This window comes from Homarus americanus, unplaced genomic scaffold (assembly GCF_018991925.1).
Source record: "Homarus americanus isolate GMGI-L3 unplaced genomic scaffold, GMGI_Hamer_2.0 scaffold56241, whole genome shotgun sequence".
NCBI classification, from domain to species: Eukaryota; Metazoa; Arthropoda; class Malacostraca; order Decapoda; family Nephropidae; genus Homarus; species Homarus americanus.
The window spans coordinates 3,217,676-3,232,329 of record NW_024740202.1 but is presented as its reverse complement, the minus strand read 5'-3'; the positions used below and the strand labels follow the sequence as shown (position 1 = coordinate 3,232,329).

The 14,654-nt window shown below is 44.5% G+C and overlaps 1 protein-coding gene across 1 annotated transcript; it reads right to left on the bottom strand.

The window, feature by feature from the left end:
* Positions 1-12,073: 12,073 nt before the first annotated feature.
* On the bottom strand, positions 12,074-14,015 carry LOC121875351 (translation initiation factor IF-2-like). The gene is made up of 2 exons (XM_042379883.1): positions 13,593-14,015; positions 12,074-13,393 (listed from the first exon to the last, which is right to left on the bottom strand). Exons 1-2 carry the CDS (start codon positions 13,779-13,781, stop codon positions 13,079-13,081), a joined length of 504 nt encoding a protein of 167 aa, XP_042235817.1. The 5' UTR covers positions 13,782-14,015; the 3' UTR covers positions 12,074-13,078.
* Between the last annotated feature and the right edge of the window lie 639 nt (positions 14,016-14,654).

Below are 14,654 nucleotides of genomic sequence, written 5' to 3'. Positions count from 1 at the left end.
TATATATATATATATATTTGTATATATATATATAATTTTTTTTCTGGGGCCCCGCAGTGGCTGAGTTGCTCCGCACCCTCCTAGGGACGGCCCTGCCTACAAGTGGTATATACATATATTTACATATACACACACCAACTTTACCCAATTAGTTAGACATTTAAACTCTGAGGATCACTATATAATAAACTTGTATCTGTAGTTCATACCCTGATGTGTACAGTCACGTTCAAGATTCTTCGAACACTGCTGGAGACAGCTGGCAACTGAATGCCGTTTGTTTACTATACTACGTAGTAAAAATTATGAATGAATGTAAACGTCATCGATGATTGGTTACTTAGTTCCCCGTTGCTTAATTAATGGTTGGGCTTTGTTAGTTCGCATTATATTATGCTTTTCTGCTAGTATATACTGCTAATTTGATTTTAAAATGGATAGAGCAATGAGCCAACCTATATGAATTTATATTTAGATGAATAAACATAAGTAAAATTCGGGAAGTATGTTAAAGAACATCATGCATCGGGCACAGCTGTGTGTAGGCTGCTTATGAGGTTGCCTGTTTATCATTAATTTATACTAATATTGTCTTCAAACGTTTAATCTAACCGATGCTAAACAAAACTTCTTTCTAAAGACGCTGATTTCTTGCAACACAAACTGCTGTTTTACTTCCCTGTGTGTTCGTGTGTGCATGTGGAGTGTGTGTGTGTGTGTGTGTGTGTGTGTGTGTGTGTGTGTGTGTCAGTCTGTGTCTGTTTTTAATAATGACGTTGTTCAATTGAAGGTGATGGTAATTAATCTTCCGTCTGATGGTGTGAATTAGTACTGTAGCATATGCCTAATACTTTTACAAGCCATTATCTAGCAATATCATTGTCATTCCAAGACTATGAATATTGTCAGCAGCAAATGGCATTTCTTTCGTTGAGTGACTCTTTGTGCCCCCACACCTAAATCCTTGTTTCTGACTTGTGTCGATTACGTCACGTTTAGTCTGGTGTCTTTAAAAAAAATATTCAATTTTTTCCAAAAATTTGTATGATGTTGTAGTGGAATTCTCCCCTACAAACGCTGTTTGTCGCTGAGTAGCCGACCCCACGAATTCCCCAGTGTATGCCTCGTGGTCTGGGTCAACCAGCGCCGCCATACATCACGGAGGTCAACTACTAAGCCATGCCTAACCCTGCTTTAAAAGACCTGACCTCGCGGTGACCTCTCTCTTCTTTCTAGCTACAGCCGCAGCAAGTAACACCACCACCTCCTCCGCCGCTGCCTGGCGGCCCTCGCTCCCGCTGGCGAGCATGGCGACCCACAAGCTGTCCTCCTCTGAGCGTCCTCACCAACCAGCTCTCTCTACATCACGCTTGTAACCATGCTGCCTTCCCAGCACCAAGCTGCATTGTACATCCAATACAACATGTATAAAGAGAGCACATTGTGAGTTTCCTTTCTCCATTCCATCCTGAGTGTGAACCAAACATCTTGAACCCCACAAATGGTGACTCCCGGAGATTCGCACTCACACAGGATGGAGGAGAAACTGATCATGCTCCCAGTCTTCAAGCAACATGGAAGACTGGCTTATCCACACAGAAGCAGCTCTCATCGGCTCTACACCGCAGGTTAGACACCCTAGAGCAGCTCTGCTACTCTAAGCAGACAGTCGCTCCTCTTCCGACCCCAGCACACCCGTCCTGCCTCAGACGCCGACCCCGGCCCAGCAGTAGCCCCTGCCGCCCCTGATGCGGCCTCTGTTCCTGAGTGTGGACCCACACACCCCTCTTTTCTCTCTCAGGTACTCCCTGCTAATGTCCTGCACCCTGCTGCTGTCGTGGACCCAGTTGCTGTCACGAGCCCTCATCCGCTTCTGCTGACGCAGCCCCTGCTCCTGACCCAGGCCCACACACCCCAGCAGGCGCATCTGACGACTCTGTACCTGCCGTGAGGGAAGCACAACATTCATCGCCTCCACACACCCTTTTTCTCCCTCTCTTCTCCCACAGATAGTGTGTATCTAGACAGTTGTATCCAGCGACAGGCTCATCCACGCCATCGCCGTTGTCTCACATGAGGCATGCACCGCCCGTTCTGCCTCACATGTGCTAAGCAACCCTGCAGACAACAAGTCTTCTACACCGCCTGGAGGGAAGGGGGAGTATTGTAGTGGATTTCTCCCCTACAAACGCTGTTTGTCGCTGAGTAGCCGACCCCACCACTTCCCCAGTGTATGCCTCGTGGTCGAGGTTAACCAGCGCCGCCATACATCACGGAGTGGGGGTCAACTACTAAGCCACGCCTACCCCCGCTATTTAAGACCTGACCTCGTGGTGACCTGCCTCTTTCTACCTACACCAACCAGCCAGCAACACCACACCTCCTCCTCCACCGCTGCCTGGTGGCCCTCGCTCCCGCCGGCGAGCATGGCGACCCACAAGCTGTCCTTCTCTGAGCGTCCTCACCAACCAGCTCTCTCTACATCACGCTTGTAACCATGCTGCCTTCCCAGCACCAAGCTGAATTGTACATCCAATACAACATGTATACAGAGAGCACATTGTGAGTTTCCTTTCTCCATCCCATCCTGAGTGCGAACCAAACACCCTGAACCCCACAGGGTGCTGCTGTCAGGTGTTCTGCATAATTACTATAAATATTGTTTCTCTTGTTTCTAAGTATAATGTATTATATTAAAAAGCCTCCAAGTGCTCAACTCCAATATCCATAATGTATTTGTATTGTACGTGTAATTAATTCACAATAAAAATCGACGAATCTGTGGGGTATGAGATGTTCACACTCAGGATGGAATGGAGAAAGGAAACTCACAATGTGCTCTCTATATACATGTTGTATTGGATGTACAATTCAGCTTGGTGCTGGGAAGGCAGCATGGTTACAAGCGTGATGTAGAGAGAGCTGGTTGGTGAGGACGCTCAGAGAAGGACAGCTTGTGGGTCGCCATGCTCGCCGGCGGGAGCGAGGGCCGCCAGGCAGCGGCAGAGGAGGAGGTGTTGCTGGCTGCGGCTGTAGGTAGAAAAAGCGATCACCACGAGGTCAGGTCTTAAATAGCGGGGGTAGGCGTGGCTTAGCAGTTGACCCCCGCTCCGTGGTGTATGGCGGCGACAAACAGCGTTTGTAGGGGAGAATTCCACTACAAATCAGTCGAAATTGTGTATGTATTTTTAAGCCCTCCTGTACCTCATATTTAAATTAAGGAACTCCACGTTATCGATTATTTTGTAACCATAATTCTTTTTTTGGTATTTATGTGTGTTTCACCCAAATTTGACCTTCATTTTTTGGGCAAATGAGCGAATTTTGTTAAAAAAAAAATTGGTAAAAAATTCACCCATTTCCACAAGAATTTAAGGTCATTTAGAGTAAAATATATCTAAATACTCACAAAAATTATAGTTACAAAGTAATCGATAATGACATTATCGTCAAGAATCAGCTGCAAAGTAATTAAATTGTCATTACTTTTCTCGGTTGATTTAGGTAGTGGGAAGGTCTTGTGTCCCATGTTGAGGGAGGCCTTATATAAACTTATCAAGGCATTATTGCCAAAGAACACAGTGACAAAATTTACACAATTTACGATAATTAATAATATCAGAATATTTTATAATTATTAGAGCATTTAAAAACTAAATTTAATGTAAAACTGTTCCTTGTGTAGACCGTAACAGGGAGCGTTGGCCATGCCGCCATACTCTCCACCATGTAAACACAACAACAAAAATATTCTAAGGTAAATTGGTTCGTATTGCTGTAATATTGTTTTGTCAGGATTCATTTGTGTATTATTATGAAGGATATGTGTGCAGGGATTATGGTGTAGTAATAGAGAGAGCCTTATAATAGTTGTGAGGACAAGGTAAGAGACTTGCTGTGTGGTGTAACAGGTAGGCAGGGGTTATATGACTATTTTACCCTCAGTTATATATCATATTATTGTATATGAATTATGCGAATAATTATTATTCAATATATTTATGAATGATTTTACTGTATAAATGTGTTTCAATTTACTGACAAATTATAAATATAATATATCTTGAAGGGTTGTAAAATAAAACAAAGTTCTTCTGGCCACGGAAAATACTACTTATTATTTTATTGATAACTTTAAACTATTGTAACAAAATCGACCAAGTAGAGATAGGAACATGTAAAATTAATGATAAGGAAGATAAAACATGATTACATTATAAATATATTTATTAAGAAAACCAACAGCTCAATGTTTAACGGTTATGATACAGTTTAGGTATCAGGTATAGACTAAAAAATGTTTATCTCACCTAAACTAACCCAATCCAACCTACATCATTATATGTCAATAAGAGAAGTGGGACATCTTGGAGTATCAGAAGATAATTAAGGGAGATAATGATTAAGCATTTAAGTTATTATGTAATGACTAGTGTAATAATGCCCACAGCCATCCTGTCCACAATCCCATTAAAATCGTAGTCAAATAACAAACAGTCTCTGGAGGTAAAAAAGGTAAAATTTATCTTGTTAAAGTTGATATTACTAACAACACCGTAGTCAGACGTAGAATGCACAGGAGTAGCTCCACCTTGTTCAGCCGAACATGCCGGTCCCAAGCCCGGATAAAGGAGGAGGGCTACTGCAGTGTTGTATATATTATCACCACCTAATAAACACTTACCTTTTTCAGACCAATTTAGAAGGTAAAATATCTTTGTTTTGTCAGCAACATATTCGCATTTCTCCAAGACCAGCAAAGTAGAAAAAATTACATATGTACTGTAGTATGATCTTTGTATTTTAGCTTGTTTGTAGATAGGTAATAAAAAATTAAGAATTGAATATACAATATATTTTTTTAATTTCACTACACGTTTATTACAATATACAACAATCCAGAAGTTAATGATACAGGAATAAATAAAATATCCTTGGTCATACAGCCTCATTTTATACCTGCACTGTCTAGCTACAGTATATCAGTTCACTGGCCATTCAGTTTCTTAAACCTACATTATCTAACGTTAGCACAGAAGAATCAGAGAAAACTTATGATTGGTAATGTTACACTGGATTATCTCTCTTATGTCCTGAGAGATGAACACAATAAAGTACCATTATCATTTCTTCTCGGCAGACACACCAGTGATGGCGGTGTCGTCACAATGTCAGCCGTCGTGGATTTCTCAATTCAACGTTTATATTTTCTATCACACAAGGTTAGTTTATTTCACTAGACCTTAATGTTTTATAATGTATCTTCTGTCAGGTTTTGGCCCTACACAAAATTTAGCTTTAGATAATAATTGATGTCTTGTATTTAATTTATAGTTTTGACCAGGGACAGTACAGGGATAATTATAAATTTATCCAAGGAACCAAGTCTTAGGTGGGGGAACATAAACAAATTGTATATTTTAAGATTCTTTTCTAATTTAGGTAAAATGGACTTCCGTTCAACAACTGGTGTGCAGTGTCCAGATTGCCAACATTTAGTAAGTAAAATTCTTTCTGTACTTTGCTTTCACGTAGTACTGTATATATACAAGAACAAGATAATAGTTTGTACACTATCAAAAATGTTCTTTACGGACATGGCCGATGAATTTCAAAATAGACAAGACGCCCATTCTCTCGGCAAGGTCATCAAAATCCCTCATCCGAGTTTTCATTGTCTAAATCTTAAAGATGCATTTTTTGTGCCATCTGTGGGTATCTTAGTTTTATTATACAGACCCAATATACGATCACATGGCCATTAGTTTGTAACAGTTATACATAGGATGGCACTTGGATGTCATTTAGTGATAAGTATACTGTACATAGAACATGATGGATGCATTAAGTTACCCAGAAACAATCATGTGGGTGTATCCAAGTTGATCACTAGTTAACTTTCATGTTAAGTTTACAGTACTTATGGTTTCAAAGATCATTATCATTCAATTTTGGAATATAAAACGTAAAGTTTATTCAATATTTATTTATTTGATTATATACATATATAAAGAGTGCCACCATTATAAACACACCCCGGCACAAACGCCTCGCCCCGGCACAAACGCCTCGCCCCGGCACAAAAGCCTCGCCCCGGCACAAACGCCTCGCCCCGGCACAAACCCCATCCGAGGCCTCCCCATACTGAACAACAATTACACTTAACTTTACAAACCAATAAGGGAAATGGATCCGTTTGATTGATGTACGTCTTGTTCTACACCTTGTTGATACTTCACCTGTGGACAAAAAATACATTATAAAATGGACATTTTTTGCAACCACAACAATATTTACTGTGGCTACCATAATATCTAGCTATTTTTAATCCTTTGTGTGGCTTTAATCAAGGTTTACTTATACTGTACATTCTTGAATGCTTTACTTTGAATAATTTGTCAAGTTTTGTCAAATTATATAGAAAATGTTTCTGTAATACTTAACTTTTACATAACACTATTCTTAGTAGTGTACAGAATACCAATTCTGTTCTGTTCTTAGTAAGGTGGTAGTCCTCAATGTGTGGGATGCTGGACAGTAGTGGTCACCTTGTCTGGTCCATCCATCTTCTACACCAACCACCTACAACATTATTTTGTATTTAGATAAATCTTAATTAACCTGAATATATCACTACCAATACACAACATTTACTCCAGAATTTATTGGAATCTAAACATGCATCCTTGTGGATATCCATATGCTCGAACACCTTCCTATACCACCTTACACATGATCATTCCTCCTCACTTATGGCTGCAGCCGTCTTATAGACATCCACCACAACTTCACAGTACATGCTATTTTTGCATCACATTTCTGACACGCACTGTTTACCATTGTGTGAGCACACCACCAACCATGCAGGAGAGCCCCTCCCCTGTACTAGCGCCCCCTCTGTACGAGTGCCTCCCTCCCCTGTGCGAGCGCCCCTCGAGTCTTACTTCCAGTAGTTTTGGGGTTGGCCATACTAAGATACCAAAGTCACTTAACTGAGTAGGCTGAAGTAACATGGTGGGTGTTACATCTTGCTCAAGGTTCAGTCACTTCCTCTACTTTGTCCTTGAAGTACATCAGCTGTCACCTGCAACATGATTAAAGTTGTAATTTATGTACAATGAATACTAAACATACAATATCCATCTACCACCAGACCACTTGTACTTATACTGTCACCAATTGTTTACTTAAGCACTTTATCTACAAAAGATCTAATTTTAATATGCATTTGTGTTTTAGTTACTTAATACCTCAACAACTAACATTTACCACAACAGTATAGCCAATCATTACAAGCCTCCACCGTCACTGCTACACTACTAAACGTCTCCACACTGCTTCTTACACAACACACAAGGTTTACCACAGTTCACCTACTGAACCCTTCCTCCCACCCCTCAAGCCCCCTTAGGTGTTCCCCTCAACAACTTGGTCATATCAAACTTGAATGATAAACTTTACCACTACACCCAACTTATAGTATACACCTGCTCTCCCCATATGCCAATACACAAGCCTATCCCCCACGCCATATAGTCCCCCTCCCAACATACAAGTCTCATAAGCTTCCCTTAATAAAACTTTCAGTAAGTAAACTTTACCTGTTCTGACATTTTAAGTTATGTTCCCGAGGTTCAGTATGGTGTCACTTTTGGCCAACTTAACCTGAGGATAAAGTCAGTACATTATGAGATTTTGTAAAGGAAACTGTACAGTACACAAGATATTGATTTTTAATAATTCAAACAAGTCAAATTCTTTCAAACTTCAACACTAACTCTCTTAATTAATGATCAATTAACTTGTGGCAAATGTTAAGATATAGAAGTTACATTATTATTGTTATATAAAATATATACTGTATAATATGTAACTTATTAATTTGGGGTCAGTCTAGGTTAGTTACATTTCATCCAAGTCGGGCTGATTAGGTTAGTTTAAGTTATTAGTTGAAACCCACCTACAGTCAACCAGCTTTACTTACTATATTAATCACTTTACTACTACCAATGCTCACTATAATACTGTATCTAATTGGCAGTTAGTCCTGTACATTTATATACAACTTTATTAAGCTTCTCCAAGTCACTACATCTAATAATATTAGGACTCCAAGATCATCTAACATGTGTCAGTCATCACAGTCCTCCCGAGCCCTCCAACACACACAGTCCTCCCGAGCCCTCCAACATACACACAGTCCTCCCGAGCACACACACAGTCCTCCCGGCCCTCAACACAGTCCTCCAGAGCCCTCCGACACACACACACACCACCAGTCCTCCAGGCCCTCAACACACACAGTCCTCCAGGCTCTCAACACACACACAGTCCCCAGAACCCTCCAACACACACACACACACACACACTCCTCCCGAGCCCTCCAACATACACACAGTCCTCCCGAGCCCTCCGACACACACAGTCCTCCGAGCCCTCCAACATACACACACAGTCCTCCGAGCCCTCCAACATACACACACAGTCCTCCAGAGCCCTCCGACACACACACACACACACACACACACAGTCCTCCAGAGCCCTCCAACACACACACACACACAGTCCCCAGAGCCCTCCAACACACACACACACACACACACAGTCCCCAGAGCCTCCAGCACACACACACACAGTCCTCCAGGTCCTCCGACACACACACAGTCCTCCAGAGCCCTCCCACACACACACACACACAGTCCCCAGAGCCCTCCACACACACACACACACACACACACACACACACAGTCCCCAGAACCTCCAACGCACACACACACAGAGTCCTCATACACACACAGTCCTCCAGGCCCTCCACACACACACACACACACACACACAGTCCCCAGAGCCCTCCAACACACACACACACACACACACACACACAGTCCCCCAGAGCCCTCAAACACACACACACACACAGTCCTCCAGGTCCTCCGATACACACACACAGTCCTCCAGAGTCCTCCGACACACACACACACACACACACACACAGTCCTCCAGAGCCCTCCGATACACACAGTCCCCAGAACCCTCCAACACACACACACACAGTCCTCCAGAGCCCTCCGATACACACACAGTCCTCCAGGCCCTCCAACCACACACAGTCCTCCCGAGCCCTCCAACATACACACAGCCTCCAGAGCCTCCCAACACACACACACACACACAGTCCCCCAGAGCCCTCCAACACACACACACACAGTCCCCCAGAACCCTCCAACGCACACACACACACACACACACAGTCCTCCAGAGCCCCCTACACACAGTCCCATACACACACAGTCCCCAGAACCCTCCACACACACACACAGTCCTCCAGAGTCCTCCGATACACACACACAGTCCTCCAGGCCCTCCGGCACACACACCAGAACCCTCCAACACACACACACACAGTCCTCCGGCCCTCCAATACACACAGTCCTCCAGAGCCCTCCGGCACACACACACACAGTCCTCCAGAGCCTCCAACACAGTCCTCCAGAGCCCTCCAACACACACACAGTCCTCCAGCCCTCCAACACAGTCCTTCAGAGCCCTCCAACACACACACACAGTCCTCCAGAGCCCTCCAACACACACACAGTCCTCCAGAGCCCTCCAACACAGAGGTCCTTCAGAGCCCTCCAACACACACACACAGTCCTCCAGAGCCCTCCAACACACACACACAACCTCCCGAGCCCTCACACACACACACACACACAGTCCCCAGAACCTCCAGCACACACACCCCACCCCACACAACACCCGCTCCCCCAACCATTCCAGAAATCGTAGATAAAGTGCAAGCAACCAACTATTAAATAAAAATATCAGTAAATGTTAAGAAATAACTTCAATTTATTCCTAAAAAAAACCCGTTATATTTGTTAAATAATTTTAGAGCAGTTTTTAATGCCGAATACAGTGGTGGTGACGAATGTTTGGGAAAATGTGTAATTATTGAGTTATGGCCACACGACTCCACCAAAAGTGGGCTGGGCCTCGAAGTAGTGGGAATATGTTAAATAAATTATGTATAATATAACTTAATGTGGTCATTGTACTCTATTGTTGGGTAATTATTAAGTAAATAATTACATACGGTTTACGCTCGTTACCGGCTTATAGTTCAGGCTCGTTTGTCATGGCTCGTTTGGCGGAATATTTGCCCTAAACTTAAAGAAATTACTGGCGGAGTAGCACTTAATATAATACTAAACCATATTATTTGTTTAAACTGCAAGGTGGATACCTTAGGCCTTGCAGCCCAGTGAAACTTGGGGTGCGATCTTACAAGGTAACAAAACTGCTAACAACCGGCCGGCAACTATTGACTTAAATGCACACTTATAACGTCACAATTAATTATATTAAACATTATTATTAAACTATATCCAAGGAATAACTATTTCTATTGGTCACTGCGCATATACTCGCCCGGGAAAATAAATTACACGGATATTAATGGAGACTAGAGGTACGGAGTGTTGGCTTTACCTGCAGGTGTCAGCTGTAACCAGTCGGTGATGATTGTTGAGGAAAAATGACAGAAATGTTTTACTCGAGGCCTTATATGCGAGGGTTCACAGTGACGTCACTGAAGCTTCATTGAATCATTTTGATGTTTCATTGAAGCATTTGAAGCTTCGAACATGAATATACGTTAAAATACGTAAAAACGTCAAATTTATGGTCCAATTTCACTTTTGATTAACTTTTATGGAACAATACAGCAAAAATAGTGTCCCATAACGAAAAAACTAAGAGAAATAATAATACAAAAACAGATATGCCGGGAATCGAACTCGGGCCTTGATGAGTGGGAGGTGAAACTCTTATCCACTAGACCACGACGAATAACGTAATATTAAGAATTTGATCTCTCTCTTATACCTCAGGTGCCCTCCCCACTGCTCTGAAGGGTTGGGGCAGCTCGAATATACTGTATATTGAAACAATTCGAATTCATCGTTCAATTAACTTTTAGGGGATAACATATCGATAATAGTTCTTCATAACGAAAAAAAAAAAAGAGAAATAAAACAGAATTGTCGGGTATCGAACTCGGACCTCTGTATGTAACAAGAAGGAGTCTCATCCACTGGGCTAAAACGTAAGTGAATAGTATATACCTTTATTATTCTCTTATAGGTCATATGCTCTGCCAACTCTGTGAGCTGCAGGATTAGAGCAGCTCGTCTACACTTGATATTGAAACAGTTTATTTAACCAATTGGAGGCCTGAGCTCTCGTAGTGTCACTTGGGTTGCAAATAACTATTTTCATCCAGTTTCTTGAGCTTTAATAATGACGTTAAGGTATAACCACTGGAAGCCTATCATGGCTCAGTGGTTAAGAGTACTGCTTACTATTCATGGTACTTCTATTTGTATTTATTTTTTGTTATATGTATATTTTTAGCTCTTATCAGCTTACTCTCGGGCAGTTGTATTGATTCTTTAACGAGTTTTTTATTGTGTATATAATGTGCTTTATTTATTAACAGCTTTTAGGAGTATTGTGGGGTATGAGTTGTTTGGGTTCGCTTAGGATGGGATGGAGAAAGGAAACTCACAATGTGCTCTCTGTATACATGTTGTATTGGATGTACAATACAGCTTGGTGCTGGGAAGGCAGCATGGTTACAAGCGTGATGTAGAGAGAGCTGGTTGGTGAGGACGCTCAGAGAAGGACAGCTTGTGGGTCGCCATGCTCGCCGGCGGGAGCGAGGACCGCCAGGCAGGCGGAGGAGGAGGTGTAGCTTGCTGCGGCTGTAGCTAGAAGAGGAGAGTGGTCACCACGAGGTCAGGTCTTAAATAGTGGGGGTAGGCGTGGCTTAATAGTTGACCTCCGTGATGTATGGCGGCGCTGGTTGACCCAGACCACGAGGCATACACTGGCGAATTCAATGGGTCGGCTACTCAGCGACAAACAGCGTTTGTAGGGGAGAAATCCACTACAGTATTAACATATTGAAAACGATTGTATTTTTATTATTATTAACAATGTCATTATTTTATGCTGTCAGTCCATTAATTTACATGTGACGTCTCAATAAGGTTTTACAGACACAATTTCGACTGATTCATTCATCTTTATTGGGAATTCATCACATGTTCAGTAAAAATACATTATGGATACTAAAGTTGAGCACTTGGTGGCTTTATTAATACATTATGTATATTATAGTTGAGTACTTGGAGGCTTTATTAATACATTACACCAGAAAACAAGAGAAACAATATTTGTAATACAATAAAGTACACATTAGGGTATGAACTACAGGTACAAGATTATTATATAGTACATAATGTAATAGGACTAGGAGTGTAACACAAGAAGCCAGAAGATGTCTGGGGTCAGATTGTATTAGGGTGATTAATCTAAAGTTTATTCACTGAAATTTTAATATATAGAAAAACTTATTTTTTAACAAATAACTGAGCTACTGTAGTATGTGGTCTACAGAGCTGGTGCTACTGTAGTATGTGGTGGTGATGTAGCCTCAGTCACCTGGTGGTGGTCGCGGTCATTTGGAAGGGGCCTTGGGGGTTCCACAGCCCTTGATAAGGCCCCAGGGGGCTCCACCGCTGTTGTTAGAGCAGCTGGAGGGTCCTGAGGGTTGCCGCCCTTGCGAGGGCCCCTAGGTGAGCCACCACCCCTGGCAGGGCCCCTAGGTGCGCCGTCGCCCCTGGGAAGGCCCCTGGGGGTGCCGCCGCCTTAGGAAGGACCCCTGCGGGTGCCGCCGCCTTAGGAAGCACCCCTGGGGGTGCCGCCGCTTTAGGAAGGACCCCTGGGAGAGTCCCTAGGTGTGCCATCGCCACTGGGGGGCCCTTGGGGGCGCTGACGCTGCCCTTAAGGAGGTCCCCTGGGGTCAGTTTTTTTGCACTATTTAGAACTATCATCGCATCCTGAACAATGAAAAGGAGAAGAAATATCCAACAGGAAAACATAAGTTGGGGTGTTGTGCTGACTGACTGCTGTGTTCTCCTATTGGCTGTAATTTGGTGGATTTATATTTTAGTCCACCAATCACTGTTAAGTCAGGGACTGCTGGACGTATGCAATATGTACGACACCATGATCAAGCCACTAGGGGCGCCGCTGCTCCTGGGGGCACCGCCGCCCTTGTGAAGGTTGCCTGGGGGGCCCCTCTACCCCTGGGAGAACCCCAGGCAGGCACCGCCATGCCTGGGAGAGTCCTTAGGGGTCCCACCACCCCTGAGAGGGCCCTTGGGAGTACCATCGCCCCTAGGGGTGCCATCACCCATGAGAGGGCCCTTGGGGGTGCCGCCATCCCTGGGAGAGCTGCTGCCCCTGGGGGTGGCATCACCCGTGAGAGGACCCTTGGGGGTGCTGCCGCCCCTGGGAGTGCTGCTGCCCCTGGGGGTGCCATCACCTGTGAGAGGGCCCTTGGGGGTGCCGCCGCCCCTAGGGAGCCATCACCCGTGAGAGGGCCCTTGGGGGTGCCGCCGCCCCTGGGAGAGCCGCTGCCCCTGATTGTGCCCCTGTGCCATACCCGTGAGAGGGCCCTTGGGGGTGCGTCCTGGGAGCTGCCCTGGTTGTGCCATCACCATCCCTTGGGGGTGCTGCATCACCCGTGAGAGGGCCCTTGGGGGTGCTGCCGCCCCTGGTTGTGCCCCTGCGGGTGCCATCACCCGTGAGAGGGCCCTTGGGGGTGCTGCCGCCCCTGGGAGAGCCGCTGCCCCTGGGGGTGCCATCACCCGTGAGAGGGCCCTTCGGGGTGCTGCCGCCCCTGGGAGAGCCGCTGCCCCTGGGGGTGCCATCACCCGTGAGAGGGCCCTTCGGGGTGCTGCCGCCCCTGCCCCTGGGGGTGCTGCCGCCGTAAAAGACGAGTTTCACATTTTAAATTAGCACGAAAAAATGTATCTTTAATGCATACGTGTGTGCGACCTGTGGTGTAATGGTCAGCATGCTCGCCTTGCAAGTGACGGACACGGGTACGATCCCAGGCAGGGTGAAACTATGGGCAAGTTTCTTTACGCCACTTGCCTCTGTCTACCCAGCAGTAATTGGGAACCAGGATGTTAATCGATTTGCGGATAGTATTCCGGGGTAATGGTTAGCCAGTGCAGTTGGTGAGTTGTCCGGTCTTCTCGGACTATTTCTTGACACTGGGTCATGCAACTCGTTAACTTAGGGTGTGGTTGTTGTGTTGGCGACAGCTTCTAGGGAAAGTTTTAAATTGGATAAAATCATGGCTCACCGACAGAACGCGTAGATGGTGTTAAATCTGAGTGGGGCTGTGTAACCAGTGGGGTTCCCCAGGGGTCAGTACTAAGCCCACTCTTGTTCATAATCTACATAAATGATCTAGTTACTGGGATCAGCAGTGACATAAGCAAGTTTGCGGATGACACCAAAATAGGGCGGCAGATTAATTCAGGGCAGGATGCAAATGCACTACAGGAGGATTTAAATAAACTGAAGGGCAAATGAAATTCAACACCAGCAAGTGCAGAGTACAGTATTACCCCGCCTAACGCGGTTTCACTTAGCGCGTTTTCGCATATACGCGGTGCCTTGCCAGAGCTGAACTTTCACTTAACACGGATTTTTTCCACATATACGCGGTGAGTGTCTGGCTCGAGATGCTATTTTTAGATTTTGCCCACGCGCCACCCGCCCGCCTGCCTGCC

Excerpts from the sequence above, each read along its gene's own strand:
- LOC121875351 (XM_042379883.1), bottom strand. The coding sequence starts at position 13,781 with ATGGCACCCCCAGGGGCAGCGGCTCTCCCAGGGGCGGCAGCACCCCGA. Across the intron at positions 13,394-13,592 it reads CCCCAAGGGCCCTCTCACGG|GTGATGGCACCCCCAGGGGC; the intron begins GTGATGCAGCAC and ends GCCCTCTCACAG.